The following is an 18,781-nucleotide window of genomic DNA, read 5'->3' on the forward strand; positions in this document are numbered from 1 at the left end:
ATGAAAGTCGTGGCAGAGCAGTAGAGCTCTAGCAATTTACATATGTTGCAGATCTGATCCCCAAAGTCAAGACAGACTCTCAATATTACCAGAACATAGATTTTTATGCATCTACGAATTTAGTATTAACATGCCTGTGTTGCATAATTCCATAAAAATGCTATTACAAAATGTTACCCTTCCTCCTCCGCCTCCACCATGATTAACAAAAGCAATTCTCCAGTTTTAGCAATCTTGATAAGAGAAAGGAGCAGACAGTTACTTTAAAACATACACCTATCACTGCTTTTCATCTTCTTCCAGTTCAGTGACATGTTAGATAATCAGGTTAAAAAAGTCACATGGTGCTGTGCTTGCAAAATACAAGAGACCAGATTGTTCAATAAATGGAAAGATAAAGGAACTACTTTTGCTTTTTTTCTACATAAAATATTTATTTGCAAGAATGAAAAAAGCATAACATATTTTAGTTTTTATTAACTATATATATTTCCTACAAAAGCATTTAGGGCTTTTTTATTCCAATAATTGTTTGCTGAATTCTACAAGAAACCAATTTCTTTACACCAAGAGACAGGTTTGCAGTGCAAACAAACAATCAGGTGGGAATGTATCCAGATGAGCAGTTTGTCTGTACAAAGTCATTACAGAAAGAGAATATTTAACCAAAACACACACACAGCATTAAACATACATTTGGCAAAAGAGCAGCTGTCAGCAAAGTCACAGGCAGCTCTGTTACGGTTTACTGAGGGGATTTCGTGGGGTTTGTTCTTCCACAGTCCCAAATCATTTATTTCACATTAGATAGTTTGTCAGTATGCATATGGACAAACCGCAAACACGTATGTCATCTGTACTTGCACACAGTGTGTAATTGAAATGATGCATGGCTGAATCCTGCAGGGTGATGTTGGTTTAGATGGCTAAAAGCATCTGACCCTCCCAGGTAGCTATTTCATTTCTGAGGAAAGGACTCCAGATAATTTGTCTTCAAACACTCGGGGAAACTGCAATATACCTACCATTTGAATCTGATGTAATTTCATCACTCCGTGGCCCCTTAAATGCCCAAAAACATTATTTGCATTCATGTTCATTGAGCCTAACAGGGTGATTAAGAGGACATTTTCAGGGGAAAGGTGGAGTCTATAACTCTTGTACAAGAATACTCATTATATTCCTTGAACTGTCACTCGCAGACTTCACTTCTTACAGCTTTTTCACTTGTAGCCCTAAAAAAAGGTGTTGGAAGCTGTTTTCCATTAAACAAAAATGACACTCAAAGGCAAATTAGGGTAACACCAGGTACATTCCCCTGTACAGCTTGAACCTCTCTAGTCCATAACTTTCAGGGCCTGACTGGTGCTGAACAAGACAACTGCCAGACAAGAAGAGGTCAATGTTGTCTAGCACATTACCAACACTTCCTCTGCTTACTGGGCTCTTAGAAGACGTTTAGGGGTAAATTACAGCTAAACAACAGCACAGAACACTGAGAGCCAGGACTGGTGGTTCCACACAAACTTTATGGGACCACAGGAAACTTGGCCACATCTGTGATATGTGGTCATCCAGCTAACTAAAATCACCCCAGATTACAGATACTGCTGGATGAACCTTCAACCTGTACTTATCCACAGCCATCCACAACAGGGTTGGTGTTCAGTCCAGACTACTGGCTTAACATCATCATACAAAGTAATACATGCATTCGGTGAACTTTGACAGCACAGCTGTCAGATACACAATACCACTACTATCACCACGTGCACTGTGGTTCAGACAAACTTAGGAACTTTCTATCAAACCAAGTGGAATGATGCCAGCTGTTCAGACAGATGCATAAACGAGGATGCACAGAGGAATAAAAGCCTTTAGTTAGAGTGGCTGCTTATTTTAGGCAAATTGCTGCAAGTTTCTTTAAAAAAAATCACTTGATACACATACAGTACGGTTAACTATATAAATGGAGAAGACAGGATTCCATTACTTCAGCATCCCTGTACCAGAATTAATTTTGGTCAAACTCAGATACAAACACAGCTATTTTAGACTAACAGTCTCAGTGTGTCTCACCCACTTCTGTTCCTCTTTCTACTCTTATTCACCCCATTATATGAACAATAAAAGATGAAAATTATTTTAACCCTTGTTGCATGAGGAAGTGGAATACACTGAAAATATCCCCCTCCATTCTTAGGGTTGCCAGCCCTCCAGGACTGGTCAGGAGTCTTCCAGAATCAGCATCAAACTCCCAGTGACTACTGAAAGCAGTCCTGGAGATTTTAATGCAATATTTTAAGAAACTAACACCACATCATGAGGAGGGAAAAAAATCTCCTGGAATACCTTCAGTCAGAGCTGGCAAGCCTACTTGTTCTCCAGGGCTACATAATTTAAAAAGTGAGGTGGGGAGAGGGGGTCATTGGCTTGGCTAGAAGTTGTCTGTCTGCTTCTGAGGTGCCCTCATACCAGAAATAGTCCACCCCGCCTCTCTGAGACAATTTTGGAAATGCAGCTTTCCCTTACTCCATATCCCCACATCGTACTCTCTTTGAGGGATGGGTTGGAAGTGGGTTATAAGTCAGAGAAGAGACTGATGGCAGAAGCTAAACCAAAACACAGGCCCCATTTCAGGCTCATTCCCAAGATCTCTCCAAATACAATTTATTACTGACACAAGGCAACATTAACCTGGATCTCACCCACAATCTTAGACAGAACTTGCAGAGTGTATCTGCTGGGTCTTCAGATCATTGGGCATGCATGTTGACTCACTGACCGAACACTTACACATTATTCATTGCTGTACGTAATGAACTTCTGGGTGGCCAGTTTATCCCCACACTCCCAAAAGCCATTTATCCTTAACACTCATAAACTGGAAGTTCAGCAACAACAGAAAGCTGCATAATTATGAAGGCAACACAGTAGTTTAACAAAGCACCTCTAGAATACACTCCTTCATTCCCAGTCACCAAAGGAAAGACCTACTGTTTCACCTTTAAACTGCAAAACATTCCCTTTCTAATTCATGCTTTGAGAATGAAATATTTTAGTCAGAATATAAAAATACTAAATACACTTCTGTTCTCTGGTATGTGGGTTTTGTACAATGGCCTGCTGGCACTAACGAGAATCTAGAGCCCAAATACACTGTACAAATCACTCCTGCCGTGGCAATTAATATTACTCATTTATTTGACCTACACCAGAACTGTCTCTAGACAATGTTCACCACCGGAAGGCTAGCAAAAAAGGTAGGAGGGCGAGGGGACAGTGTTCCCTGTAAGCTGAGCGGCTGGGCAGCCACCCAGAAGAGATTCAGGTGCTGCCCAGCTGTTGAGCAGAGAGCTCACAGCCCGAAGCATGTTTTTCTACTGGTGTTGTACATATGCCTTGGTGCCCATAAAATTTATTCCACACACGGATGAAAAAATTTGAGGGAACACTGGGGCTGGGAGCAGAGAGAATAGTTAATTTTTTTTAATATATATTTGTCTGCCGATGAAGATATGAGCTGTCACAGAGTAGCTGGTCCCTTTGGACAGACTATACTCTGCTCCCCGGGACCAGAGCGAGTGAGTACAATGCCACCAATTAAAGAGGGCTGAGCTACACCTGGACTTTTAAAGGGCTGCTAGTGGGTAGCTATAGGAGGAATTGACTGAGACAGGCCATCTCTAGTGCAGAGAAAGTCACACCACAGTGAAGCAAACTCCACCGGTGGCTCTCTGGGCGCAAGGGAGACAGCAGCTGAGGGAGACAGCCCCGAGGCTGGTGCCCCCAAGAGGGAACAGAACTGGCCAGAACAGGGAATGGGCCAGAAACCTGAGTGGGGTATAACTGCAACCTGAAAGCAAGGACTGAATGAAGACTCTTTTTCTGTTTGTTTCTCTCTTTTGATTAAGAAAATAAACCTCCCTGAAAGCCATTTGGCATGGCAGCACGGACTTTGGAACTGAGAAGACCAGCCAAGTGACAGGGGACCAGCTCATCAGCTAGCACAAATCACATCCACTCAATGTAAACGGAAGCTATGCCTGCTGAGATCTGGCCTATGAACCCTGCTGTATTAAAATAGTAGTCTGCGCCATACAAACAGAGAGCACATGTGAAACTGTAACCTAGAACTATAAATAGCACACCAACCTTCCTCTCCCCCTCCCACATCTACACAGTGCTAACACGATTAGAACTGTCACATTGCTTGGGCCTGCTTCCCATATATATATCTCCATCCATTTAACAATAATAATGCCCTGCTTTCCTTCATAGCTTAATTCCTAGAATCAAAGACTGACAGCTCTGGAAATATCTGGAGGTTATAGAGGGAAAGCTAGTTTTTAATTGGTGTGGTAAAACACTGGTTAGGCAATAGGATTCCACACAGATAGCTTTCAGGGTGGAATTCATGCCTGTGCAGAGGACCACACAAAGGTGTAAGCCCCCAGACTGCTGAAACAGAACTTGCAGGGTTTCTTGGGACTTAAATGGTGCGTGACTGGTGCTGGTCCTGTGCCGACGAGTCAATTTCACCCAGCATGAACAAGTGACCGATTGCCAGAAAAAGAACTTGCAGAAGAAACACGTCTCATTAGCCGGAGACAGACCCTGTCAGGTTCAGTGGAAATGGTTGATTGTGAAGGGACAATATTCCTAAACGTACAGTGTTCCCTGTAAGCTGTGCACTTGGGCTGCCACTCAGGAGAAATTCTAATGCTGCCCACCTAACTTTCAGAGTGCCCACAGCGAGGCTTTTGTTTCCATTAGTGGTGTGCATTCGCATCTCTCAGTGGACATTTTAAAAAAAATTATTCTGCACCTGGCTGGAAAAGCTTAGAGGGAACATTGCAGCAATGATTTCAACACAAACAGTGCACTAGTATAGGAGACCCACAAAAAAAATCATTTTAGGCATCAAACATATTTCAGCTATAGAGAGAGGCTATTTGTATGGTCATAGGAAAACAGGAACTGCTGTACTCCAGATTATTCATATATGGATCAGACCATCTAGTTCAGCAGCTGGACCCAGACAGCAGTCCACATGGATGAAGACATAAAATCCCCATATAGGTGTGGTATATTGAAGCTGAGTGATGTGCAAAAAGCAAACAGCTATAATGGTGATTAGCAAGGGTTTTGGCAAATTCTGTTTAATAGCATACAATACTAATGAGAAACCCAGGGACAGAATTCAGATTTTTTAAAAATGGTCACATTAACAGTATCTCTTTACTGGAAATGAATGCACTTGTTCATTAAGTAGGGTAACGGGCACAAGAGAGATCAGCCAGATCAGCCTCCACCTGCTCCACATTCCCATTCCATGCACAGCTATATAAAATCATCCCCAAGACACACAGAAAGGTACATCCTGCTTTGCAGGAGCACTTTCAAAGTCAAGGGGACCTGGAGATGCTCTGTAAACCAGGTCCTTCAAGGATTTGCTAATCACTGACTCATGCCTACCTGGATACACTTGGATGCCCCATGATAGCCAATATGGTCAATGTAACAGGTCATGAATTTTCCCCTTTCCTTTGCTGACCTCATGTGGTTAAAATAATGCAGACGCCACTCCTGTACCAGCTCAGACACTCCCCCTCTCACACCCACCATTTCCTTCCTCTTTCCCTCATGCAGCTCTAACGGAGGCACCTTAGACCAGGGCTCCCAAAGGGACAGCTGTGGGATGGGTGTCCATGCACAATACTGCAACCCAGAGAGCCTGAGAGAGCTATCATGGCAGTTGTAATGGATCCTTCAGGAGAGGGGACATGCCTTATGGGTGGTGCTGACCCACTCTGACAAGATCAACTGAATATGCTCACAATGGCATTTCTCTCTCACTGCCACCACCGTTTTTTCAAAAAAGGCACCTGCACAGACCAGTGGGGTTCAACCTAGAAAGTCTCTCTCTCTCTCTCTCTCTCACACACACACACACAATCCCAGTATCTGCTAGTGGAATTGGGGCACATGTCCCACTCTTTGTAACTGGAACATGGTTCCTGACCATGGTACAATGGAGATTAATCCAAAGCTTACTCAAGCCAAATGGATTTCTTCCCTTAAGATCATTAGGTTTTGGATCAGGCCTATAGTAAAACAGATGAGACAGTGAAAAATGAAAGGAGACTAAAAAGGGAAAAATGAAAACAAGAAAGGATGAAGCACTGCAGAGGCTACACTAAAATATAAAAAACAGTACAATTTTTCTGAATTTTTTTTTACAACATAGAATACCTGGAGGAAATAGTTACTGTACATGGTATACAACACAAGGCTATGCTATTTTTTTCTCCTTATTAATATGTAAAAGGTGTTTTTTTTAAAAAAAAAGTTGTTATATATTTTTAATCGAGTTTTCCTGGTAAATGGCAAAAAGAGCCATACTATTTTGTGCTGTAGGTCTTTAGATCAAAACCATCACTGTGACCTCTGAGTAACCCTTTGTAATAACCAGATAAAATCCAGGAACAATCTCAGGCAAGTTGGCTGAATCGTGGAAAGAATGATTGTGGGCCAAAAGGGCACCCCCACCATTACTGCACTCTGTATACTGAGAGAAGGAGAATCCTCACACTAGGATGGATCAGCAAGGTGCTTTGGAAGCAATTTGCTCTTGTGAGCAGGATGGACAAGTGGGGAAACCTGGATTCTTTTTCTGGCTCTACCACTGACCAGCTGCATCACTTTCAGCTTGGCATTTTCCCCTGTGTGTCTATTCCCCCTCCCTTCCTTCCTCTGTCTTATCTGTCTAGGTTGGCTGGTTCCAGACAGAGAGAGTCTCACCGTGTGCATACAGTGCCTACAATGGGGATCTGACCTTGGTTGAATCCTCTAGGGAACTTTGTAGTATCAACTCACAACTACAGAGGGTGACCCTCAGCACTGACCTGAACCACGTCTCAATGGAACAACACAACAGTTTTCCCCCTAAACAGTTGCTTTAATTCCATGCGTTTTTAGTAAAAGAGAGGAGGAAAGGGAGTTCTCTTACAGTCTAATAATCATTGCAGGGAACTTACTTTATTTATTTATTTATTAAAAAAAAGCAAATTTTGCCATCTTGATTTCAAAGTTAACCAAGAATACCTGGTACGATCTTGGGAACCTGGCTCTCCACTCTGGCTGCCAGAGGGAAATTTTGGAAAGCTAATAAATACTATTTACAGCAGTAACAGGAGGAGCAGATAGGGAAGGGGTGGGGTAAACAGGAGACACTAAAGCAATCTGGGGCCTCTTCTACCTCAAAAAATTGCGATAATGTAATTAAATCAGTGGACTTTCCTAACATGGACACTCATTTTAATTTAAGAGACCCTTGTATCAATTTAATTTATGCCAGTGAGGAAACAACTTAAGATAAATGGATACAATATATTAGTTATAATCTTATTTAAGAATTTGCTCACAAGGGAGTCACACAGATTAAACTCACTGTTTCTAAAATGATTTGGTTAAATTGGTGCAATCGTAGACAAGGTGGCATAGAGACTGCCTGGATTTTGCGTGGATCCTGCACAAGTATGGCCCGCGGCGTGATAAAGGGGCAGGAAGAGAGAGGAAAGAGAGTGAGCAGTGAGGGAAAAAACGAACACTGGAACTGAACAGGCTCTCCTGTCTGTGCCACTGTCCCAACAGGACTAGTGTCTGTTCTCTGCCCTCACTGGTAGGGACAGGAACCATGGACACACTTCTCTCCCCATAAAGCTCCAATGCCAGAGTGATTGGTATGGAACTGAGACCAAATCCTGAGCAGTGTCAGACTGTATCTCTTGCCATTTTCAGATTCCTTCTCCCAAGCGACCTACCAGCCATGTTCACGAGTGAGTTATATTTATTCTGCTCCTCCATTCAATGCCTCTGCCTCTTGCGTAGGGCACACACACAAACCAACCAGCTGTACCGCTACTGCTGGTTCAAGGTGCCTTCAGGATCGCAACCCTCTCTTGTATGACCAGTCATGGAGAGCAGTAAAAGCAGATGAGGACAACTGCTGCTGACTAAAGTCACAGGCTCTTCAGCCAATTCAGAAGTTGGCAGCCATCCTCTTTTGCCTTTGGTTCACTGACGGTGGCAAGGAAGGGGTGAGACTTTGGGTGGAAAGAAGGGAAGATAATGGAGAGGGAAAAAGCCTCTTTTTCTTTTTTCTTTCTCTTTTTTTTGTTTATGAAGTGGCATTGACTCGTCTATCAATTTCAATTATTTTCAGTGTTTCATTCACTTCCAGCTCTGAGCTGACTCTGTGAGGATTAAATACAAAGAAATGTTATCACCTGGATGCAGTCATACAAAAAAGCACTCACTCCACTGAAACTGGCTACTGCTATTATAGACCCTGTTGTTTACCACAAACTCTCTGGCTGGAACAACAAATTAGTCATCTCTTCAGCTGTGGGTTGAACTTCATCTTACAACCTAAGTTAGAGGTACTATGGCAGGGTTGGGTGGGCATATCATTTCACCCTAGTCCTTTATGAGACATATGCAAATAAAAACCCATTTGCCACAACAGAAAGTCGAGGAGCGACCCACACTTTGAGCAGTATGCTGGGGGCAAGACACCCAGAGCTACAGTGAATGAAAAGACATTGCCCACCTGTTCTTCAAACCAGACTGTTTCGTTTTTGAGGAGCAGCAAAATCTCTCATTATTTTAAAGACAAGAATTTAATGAGGAATTCCATGAAATTTTGTCAAGGTGACCCCCTTCTAGTAATACATACTCCACCTTCCCAGCTTTGCCCTGCAAGAAACTACCAGAATAAGGGTACAAAGCTATGCTGAACATGAAAGTTTCTCATGATCCACCTGGTCAGAAATCTTACCTATCCACACACTCATGTTGCTACTCAAATGGCAATGCCCTATGGCCTGCATGTTTTTAAATTGCTTGATAACGCATATTTCCCCCCAGCTTTCAACACTTAAGAAATGTGTCTCCCACTGGGTGATACTTTACTATTTTCTCTCACAGGAACTTATTCTTATAATGCTCTTCATGTGCACATATGTGTGTGCACATCAGATAAAAACAAGGATGTCTAACAAATATAGTAATTTCCTGCAAAACCTTACTGAATTAAATTTAAGTATCTTAGGAACCCTTTGTCTAAAACATGCAAATGTTTATGTATTACTGTGGGATAGTATGTAACCTGTCTAGGAGGCATGACTAATACAAACATTGGAAAGTACTGTGAGCTTCCAAGGACTCTTTTAAACAACAGGCTAAGGACAAAAATAAACTGTTAATCTGTGGCCACACTTGGCCAAAATTTCAAAAGGGCCATGCTAATGGCCAAATCAGAGAATACTAATGAGGTGTTGAAATGAATATTCAGTGCTTCATTAACATACTGCCAGCTGTGGCACTTCAAAAGTGCTGGCTCTTGATCACCTGTGGCTCGGCTATATGGAGCCCTTTTCGAAAGGGCCCCGCAAACATCAAAATCCCCTTATTGGTATCAGCTGAACGGGCAAAGAAAAACACAGATGTAGCTGCCCTGAACTACAACAGGATGGATTAAAAAAATTCCTGTAGGGCTGTGATGTCATTGATTAAATGTCCTGTAGGGAGCTCTTATAGAGACAGGCAGAGCAGCAGCCTTAATCATCAGCTACACTATCACCACTGTCTTACAAAGACGATCATCCTTCAGTGGGTATACATCAAAGGCACATATACCAGGCTCAGCAGGAACCTCACAGCTTACTGCCTCCCAAGCATATAGTTTTCAATACAAAACAAGATTGGGAATCAGGAGACCCAGGTTCAGATTTAATTTTGGTACTCACTTGCTGTGTGATTTCGGACAAGTCTCTATACTGCTCCTTGCCTCAGTTTCCCTTCCCCAATCTTAGTCTTATCTATCTAGACCATGGTTTCCCAAACGGGGGGGGCATGCCCCCCGGGGGGCATGAAGAAATTCCACGGGGGGAAATGAGGTGACCCAGCTCCCACCCCGTCATTCCCCACACTCCAAGAAAGAGCCGGCCTTGCTTCCAGTTTTCAGCCCCTGCCATTTTACATTGGTGACCCCGTGCAGCTGCTATGAAAAGCAGGCAGCCGGCAAAGACCCACATGAAGCTAGCTGCCTTCTGCAAAGGTGAGTGAGTATGGGTTGCGGGGGAGGAGGATGACGATGGGGTTAGATGAGGAGCTGGGGGTGCTTGACTTGGGTGAGGGGGATGGGGTAGGAGCAGGGGGGCTGGTAGTGCATGGCTTTGTGGAAGGGGAGGGGCTTGGGTGGGCAGCTTGCAGGGCTTGGGTGGGCAGCTGGCTTGCAGGACTCATGGGGTTTGGGCAGCTGACCCCAGCAGTGTGGGCCTCAGAGCTGGCCCTGGCTTTGTAGGGCTCGGGCGGCTTGGGCTGGCAGGCGGGCGGCTGGCCCCAGCAATATGTAGCTCGGGCCGCTGGCCCCAGCAGCATGGGGCTCAGGTGGCTCAGGATGACAGGTGGGTGGCTGGCCCTGGCAGCACTGGGGTTGGGCAGGAGGCTGGCCCATGGCTGGAGCAGGTAGCTGGTGGGTGGGCAGCTGACCCCAGAAACATAGGGCTCGGGCAGCCAGTGGGCAGGCAGGCTGATGGCTAGCCCTGGTGGCTGATGAGCGGGCAGGTGGCTCAGGCAGTGGCTCTGGCAGCACAGGTCTCAGGTGGGCAGGTGGCTGGCGTGGGAAGCCCTGGAGGCCGGTATGGGGCTCAGGCAGCTGGCCAGCTGGGGCTGCACCAGGAACCCGCAAGGGGTCAAGAAAATCTATTTGTGCTTATTTTTAATTTTAAATAATATTTTTATATCAAGTTTTTGTGTTTATGTTAAATTAGGAATTTAACTTCTTGTTAAAGGGGTGGGATGATGGTAAAGAAGAGGTGGGGGCGTGAGGGTTTCTCAAAAATCAAAAGGGGGGCATGATGCTGAAAAGTTTGGGAACCACTTGTCTATAGACTGTAAGCTCTTCGGGGATGGGGGTGGGGACCGTCTCTTGTTATGTGCTCATACTGTGCTTAGTACAATGGGGCCCTGACCTTGCACAACAGAAACTGTAATAATGGTCCAGGAAACATGCAACAAGGAATTCCATGCAATTCATGCCAAGTCCTGCTTCCTTTGCACTCACCTGTGCGGCTGTAGCCCCAGCAACACTGATTTCTCTAGCCTTGTTTCGTTTGCTATTGTGAAGTGAGTGACTTTGTCCTGCTGTGCCCCTGGCACAGATTCCAGAGACAGGGACTTGTGTTTGGAGGCATCCACCCGCCTGTCCCGGGAGTCACTGCGCTCGGCAAAGGAGATTGAACTGTACTGCTCCTCCAGCTGGTGGGGCTCTTCGTAAATAAGCAGACTTCTTGACCGCACTGCGTACAAACAGGGAAGGCAGAAACTACATGAGAAACACAGTGAGCCCAGATATAAAGATACTGGGCATGTTGGAAATTTAAAGTGGCCAAATACAAACACAGTAAATCTCTCTGCACAGGTTTTTGCCCCCCATGGCAATAAACTAATAATTTTGGGAGGTAGGGAAATATGTTGCACTGACCATCCTCCATTCATGCCCACAGAAAGTCCAGTATGAGCACTGATAATACAAGACCCTCCCCCACAAACCCAGCCACTGTGGTTGAACTGGAGGGATATCTTCTGGTGGGAACACTCAGCACCCATGGCCACAGGCTGAATTTTAACGTAACAGTTATGGGACAAAACTAGCCTCTCAATGCTCTACTAACCCTGGGCCTCTGACATGGCCAGCAGAGATACTGTTAATATCAGCTGTGCTGGAGGATTCTGGTAAGTCGAATACTTGGCCACTTGGAAGTGACCTGAGGCCAAACTCACCTGCAATCTTTTGGGAGCTACCAATCTGATATCTGTGCCTGACACACGGAGGCCTAACTGGTTGTATCAAGTAGACTGGCTTCCTCCATTCCTTCATCTGTTCCATCAACAGCATGGGAACCTTGCTACTGCTCTTTTCCAACCTACTCCACACACTTGCATTTCTACAGTGGCAAGAAGCCAACACCTCAGAACGACTAGGGATCAAGCTGTACTGTTGCTTTGGATGTGGCCCTGGAGCAAGAAAAGGCTGGTGCATGGAAGCCCAAGGCTATCTCCCTCAAAGCATTGGGGGAGAAAAGGAACATTTCTTGATGGTCAGCAAGCCCCTTTTCCAGGTTGTGAAAGAAGGTGGAAGAAGGGAGAATGCCCATTCAGCCCTCCACCAGAAAAATGACGGACATCACAGCTACTGGGAGGGGAAGAATAAGAGATATATAAAGGGAGCTGGGGGTGGGAGGAGAGAGAGGAAGTGAATCAAACAAATGGTAGCACTGGGTTAGCTTACCGATGGAGGCCGTGTACGACTCTGGTGTGGAATGCTGGCTAGGCAGTACCATCTTTGTGGCAGATGGATAGAGCCCATAACTCTGAGAGAAGCTGCCAAAAATCACTGCAAAGCATAGCACCACCACCTGCAAAAGGAAGGAAAGAAAAAATAAAAGCCATCCCTCTCTTTGAGCACAAATACATGGGCATTAAGATTCAAGCAATGGTAAGACACAACTGCTATATGTTTTTTTTAAACAATGGATTCCAGGTTATTTTCAGTCTATATATGCTGCCCCTAATCAAAGGCACAAGAAGCATAACAATTCAACATTGAAGAAGACAGATTTCCACGTAAGAGTCTATTTTAAAGATCCACAGACATTTTATTCTGCTGAAGTTCTTTATTTGGGAGTTGGAAAGGCTAGAAGCACAACTTAACTGGACTATAGTGTGACATGCATTTAAAGATTCAAGTTGCTTAACCTGTATCAGGCAACTATAGTGACATAAAAGGAACTTGGCTGCTAAATTGAAAAGTGAAGCCTTTCTAACAGTTCTTTTACCCTGTTTATATGAGTATTAAACATGGACAGAAGTAGATTTAAAACCTCTGAAATATTTTTATTTTAATATATTAATTTGTTCTTTGGAGCTAAAAGAACTAAGTACTGACAGGCTCCCATTCCATAGCTCTGGGCGTTCCCAGACACACGTTTAAATCGTCTCAGAGGGGTAGTGTGTTAGTCTGCGACGTCACAAAAAAAAACAAGCTGTCCTGTAGTACCTTAAAGACTAACTCAGATTTTCAGATCGGAAGAAGTGGGTCTTACGAGCAAAAGCTCACCACCAAACAAATAAATTTGTTCGCCTTTAAGGTGCTACAGGACTGCTTGTTTTTTGTGACATGTGTAAATAGAGAAGAAGATTACAGGAGGTAACAAAAATAAACAACCCAACAGCACTTCTCCCTTCACCCTTGACAAACACCCAGACACAGTTTACCTCCCACAAACCACCCGCTGCCACCAGACAATATCACACCCTTAGACCTCTCCTGCCAGTGACGCGTCAAACAGGTGGACTATGTCGTGGAGAGTTATGCTCTTGCAGTCTCAGATCTGACTTAAGCACATTTTAAGGGAAAGGGGCCCTCACAGAGCACAATCCACCAGCAGCACTCTGCCAGCGTTTATACCAAGTGGGAATGCCCTCCGAGGATCATAACTGTCGCAGCACGTTAGGGGCAGAGAGGCGACCTTTTAGACAGGAAGATCCGATACTACGATGGCCACATAGCAGTGGTGAAAAGGCTCAGAAATCCCAAAAGCTATCCAGACTTTTAAGATGTGTTTCCTTACTAATTCTTGACGAGTGACACTTACCCACCCTGTCAGTTTTCAGCCTTATGGGCTGAAACAGGATGGGCAGAGTACCCTTAAGCAAAAAAATTCACGTTTCGTAAGCTGCCTCAGTATTCATGAGCCAGTGTTCCCTGAAAGTTGAGTGCTTGGGAAGCTCCCAGGAAAGATTCAAAGGCCACCCAGCTGATTAGCAGAGCACCCAGCACCAACAGTATGTGTTTCTAGTGCTGGTACATATCCACACGTGCCTCGGTGCATGTAAAAATTTTATTCCACACACAGACCAAAAAAATTACGGTTCATGACTTCCCAACACTACCATCTGCAAGCAAGAAATTTCCTGTTGCTCCCAACTCTTTTTCTGACCCTGTATTACCATTTATTTAGTGGAGCTGTGCGAGACAGAAATGAGCACAACCACGGAAGAGTGGTTTTAGTGATTGCTGACTGTGGTCCCCCAACTTCTGAGTCACTCACCATGAGACAGGTCCCTGTCTGCGTGCTGGCTGCTTTACAGGAACGGGACACTTTTCCAGCAACCATGGCTTGGAGCCTCTGTAACTGCTGCAGAAGAGTTCTGGAACATCAAGAGTAACACAGCCATAAATATTAACCAGTAACTGTCCATACCTCAGACCATACGATTATGCAACTTTTCGCCTTCGTCGCTAAACATTTGCAAGCAGGCGCACCTAGGGACGGCTACACAAATTTTCCAAAATATAGTGCACATTCATATTAGACCTTTCAAAAATACTTTGCTCTCTCAATTTCATTCTTCCCCAGAGAGTCTCCCCAACTATTTTACTTCCCGTTACTGAGGCACTTACTTGTTCATCTAGGAAGTACCAGATTTTCAGAAGACGAGGAGCAGGATTACCGTGTATATGTGTCCAGTTGAAACTGTTAATGTACACTATATTCTGGAAACTGTTACATTCACAGATGATCAGCTGCACCTCTAATCTGATCTTGTCCCACAAATGCAGCAAGAATTTTGACATTGACTAGTAGGTGCAGAATCAGGTCCACAATTATCCTAACCAGCCATGTAGATGCGCTCAAACCTCTCCCAAAATCTGGCCCTTAAAATAAGCTGGAAAGCTTTTGTAGATAAAATGCCTTAAAAATTTGAAATCTGTAATGTGTTCAGACTTATGGACTCACTCATTTTGTTTTAAATAAAGTATTTAAATGTTGCTTCCTCCTAAGGTTACTTATTAAGACTTACATCCTCCAAGAGCTGATGAAATCACAGACACCGAGATAGCCATATTAAAATCAATCTCAGAGGTCTTAGCCACAATTCCTCGAGGCTGTGTTATGCTGGACAAACGTAAGAATCCCAGCCGAGGACAGCACTTTCTACCCTCTGGGCTCTCTGCTTAGGTATGTCTTTGCTGCAGGAAAGATCAACCCTGTTGCAGTTGATCTTCCAGAGTTCAATTTAGTGCACCTAATAAAGGCGTCCTTAATTGAACTTAATCGCACCCGCCCCCAGTTAGGAGTAAGGGAAATTAACAGGAGCACATGTTCCCACTGACCTCCCTTAGTGGAGATGGTGCAGAAGTCTGAATTAGGGTACATTGACTCCAGCTACGTAATCTACATATCTGGAATTAAGTATCCTTGTAGCCAAGTTAGTCTGTATCCACAAAAACAACAAGAAGTCCTGTGGCACCTGACAGACTAACAGATTTTTTTTTGGAGTCTAAACTTTCGTGAGCAAAGACCCACTTCGTCAGATGCGTGTGATGAAGCGGGTCTTTGCCCACAAAAACTTATGTTCCAAAAAATCTGTTCATCTGTAAGGTGCCACAGGACTTCTCATTGCTATAGATGGAATTGTGTATCTTAATTCAAACTTCTCGTGTGGCATGGACCTGCAATTAAAGTTATGAACTGCTGCCAGGACAACAGACCATGATTTTGAGTACTGATCTCAAATTACAGTTACGGGTCTATATTAAGCCTGCTTAAATCACGTTATTATTGATTTGAGTCTCTCCAAATTGTTCCTATCTAGTTCTGAGAAATACTTTTCAAAAGAGCTGAACTAAACCAAATGCCCTGTCTCAAACACACGCAAAAAACCTTTGGAGAAGTTTGTACCTGGATCTTAACTTTGCAGCTGTATTTTATTTCTACCTTTCATTTCACCTACAAGAGAACATTAGGCCTCATGACAAATACACATGGCAACCCACAACAGCTTTAAAGGCGGTGATGTCAAAAATGCTGGAGCAAGACAGATGGAAAAAAATTAATTTAAAACAAAGTTATTAAAAGCCAATTGTAGGACAGGCCCAGAGGTGCCTTTGCAGCTCATCATATATTCACCTGTCTCTTATGGATTTTTCTTTAATCAATGATCATTGTTAATTAAGGTAGAATAATTTCAAGGACTTCAGAAGTGGAGTCTGAAATTAGTACAAGGAATACTCCCAGCACAGATTTATCTGGGCCAGCAGTCCCTTCCCACCTTTCACAAAGGTGTCTTATATGCTATTGAAAATACAGTTTGTTCCACACCTAGGTATAAAATAAAGCAATGTGGTTATCCTCCTCTTTTCTTTTTCGTTATAGAGGCAACCTGAGGCAATTATGTGGCGACACAGTTCAATTCAGATGTAAGAGGCCACACCAACTATTCAACAGCAGTTACACAGCATGCATGAGTCACACAATCAGCTTTTGCTGAAAGGTAAATCTACACCATTCCTAGCTATTCCAGTCTTCTAAACCAGGATACACATTTCATGGCAATGATTCTCAAACTTCACCAAGTATAATCACTGTAGTGGCAGAAGACTAAATCCTCCCTGTGCACCCAGACAGAACAGCTGAGCTCGGTGCACCAGGGTTACAGAGGAATTTCAAAAAGAAAGTTTCCTTCCAGCTCTGGGCCTGCCATTGCAGTCTTGAGACAGAAACAGAAGCCTTGAGGTAGCAACAGCTCTCGTTGCATGGCAGCAATTGGGAAGTGAGGAGCAAAGATGGGCGTTAGGAAGAAAACGCTAGGTGGCTCTGCCTAGTGGCATTACCATACCCATTAAAATTTCTCATCTCTGACCCTCCCTGTCCAGCCCAAACCTTGCTTTGGAAAGAGCTTCCAAAGAGATGGACTCCATGATGCTATGTTCCTCAAATCTGTCTTTTCTCCTGCCAAGCAGTGGAGCAACACTAGTTCCAGTATATCTTGGGCTTCACGGCCAAGGCAGTGGTCAGTAAGATTTGTCTCAAAGTATTTACTAACTGCACAAGATATAGGTACTTTGTACTGGAAGTAAACAAATACTTGTAAGTTCCAACACATAAAACAACTATAAATCTTTAAGCATCTCTAAACTGGGCTTCATTTACACTGGTAAAAATCTGAAATAGCCTTTCTGAAGTCAATCAAGTGGCCCCCTATTCACCCTGGCATGAGTGGAGAATCAAAGCCACTTCTTTGCCACCCTCCAGGAGACAAAGGTGGGAGTTCACATGAAAAGGGAAAGAATCTGCAACTTTTATTGCTGTTTGGTTGGATTTTTTATTTGTTTTTGTTTTGGACAAAACAAAGAACGAGAGAGAGAAATTCTGTCGATTTAAAAACTTGCACACGGCAAACGCTTTGTTCTGCTGAATGTACATAGCACTCTGAGCAGTGTGAGTGCCTGATTCCAAAACAGAGAGAGATCCTGCAGTGACCCAGATTTCATGCACTTCCTGGACAGCTGGTCTTGCTCAGGGAAGGGTTGTGGTGAAGCTTGGGATTGTGCTCATCTTCAGTTGTTAAAGAAACCCTTTGGAAAGTAATTTACCTGTATACAAACACTAATAAGCCATAACAGGTAGGAGTGAATTTTCCAGGAAGACTAGACAGGAGAGGGAATCCCTCCATTACTTTACAGCTTTCCTGCACGGCACTTCCATTTGCAGGGAAAGCGTGAAAGCACATTCACACCTCCTTCCAGAAGGTGACCCTCTAATTGAATATCACCAGGATACGTGTCAGACAGAGTGAGATTAATCCCAGGGTGCAAACCCCTTATCTCCACTGCCTCAAGATTTCATTTTCTCCTGTTAAAATTCAGCCATAGGCAGTATGTTTTGCTAAAGCATTCCTGACGTTCCTTCAGATGTTCAGCAGTCACACACACACACACACACACACACACACACTTCTGATAAAACCAAGGGGTTGTTTCAGGGCTCTCAAGCTGCATCAGTTTTAAAGAGAGATTTCAAAGAAGAAAGATATTTAAAATGTCCCTGTGAAAAACAGCCAAGTCCTCCATTACTCAGGTGCGTGCACACTCTAAAATATGTGTACTAATCCACACTGAAGGAATTATCATGCAGATCAAAGAGATTCTGCAACTCTAGAGCTGTTTCAGCTCTTGCAATGGCTCTGATCACACACACTCACCTGACACTGCACACGGACGTCAATGGAAGTTCTACTATTGACTTCAGTGGGAGAGGTATTCGGGCCTCAATGGACTATCCTCAGCATCCAATAAAGAGCAACCAGATTTCACTTTATAAAAACACTACCTTCCAAAGTGATCTCTAGTTGTCAGGTTGGAAAGCAGCACAGCTTGCTTTCTATCATTGCTTTCCTTGGCAAGCCTATCATTCCTGATCTACATATAAGCCAAGAGGTTGTAATAACCAGTTTCCAGGCTATTGCATTTTCCCTGTGCAGTTTGCACACACGGCACAAAAGTAATTCATACCTCTGGTGAGGCACATTTTAAGCAGGATTCAATTTCTATTACTCCTCGAGGAAAATAGTACGTAATAAATACCCTACATCTCCTATAATGTATTACAGGTAAATTCTATTTTTTTCCAATATTCTCTTTAACCACAAATATCTGTGTCCTCCCCTCTGACTGCCTGCTGTTGTAGAGGATGCAACATGGGCTACTGGATTCTATTCCCAGCTCAGTCACTGGTCTCCTTTGTGACTTTAAACCAGTCATTTTCCCCTCCCCATCTGTACAGTTTCCTCTCCCATCCTTTGTCTGTCTTGTCTGTTCAAGCTCTTTGGTGCTAGGACTGGCTCTTACTTTGTGCAAAGCCTATCG

General features: G+C 43.8%; 1 protein-coding gene across 1 annotated transcript in view; it reads right to left on the bottom strand.

The window, feature by feature from the left end:
• Positions 1–2,341: 2,341 nt before the first annotated feature.
• CREB3L2 (cAMP responsive element binding protein 3 like 2) overlaps positions 2,342–18,781 on the bottom strand; it is a 119,137-nt gene continuing 102,697 nt past the window's right edge. Inside the window, exons 9-12 of the mRNA XM_075006924.1 lie at positions 14,181–14,280; positions 12,359–12,485; positions 11,132–11,366; positions 2,342–8,258 (exon numbers count right to left, since the gene is read on the bottom strand). Coding sequence (XP_074863025.1) covers positions 8,183–8,258; positions 11,132–11,366; positions 12,359–12,485; positions 14,181–14,280 — 538 coding nt within the window. The 3' untranslated portion in view covers positions 2,342–8,182. The remainder of the gene's footprint in view (positions 8,259–11,131; positions 11,367–12,358; positions 12,486–14,180; positions 14,281–18,781) is intronic.

The sequence above is a fragment of the Carettochelys insculpta genome, chromosome 1 (assembly GCF_033958435.1).
Source record: "Carettochelys insculpta isolate YL-2023 chromosome 1, ASM3395843v1, whole genome shotgun sequence".
In the NCBI taxonomy this organism is placed as follows: Eukaryota; Metazoa; Chordata; order Testudines; family Carettochelyidae; genus Carettochelys; species Carettochelys insculpta.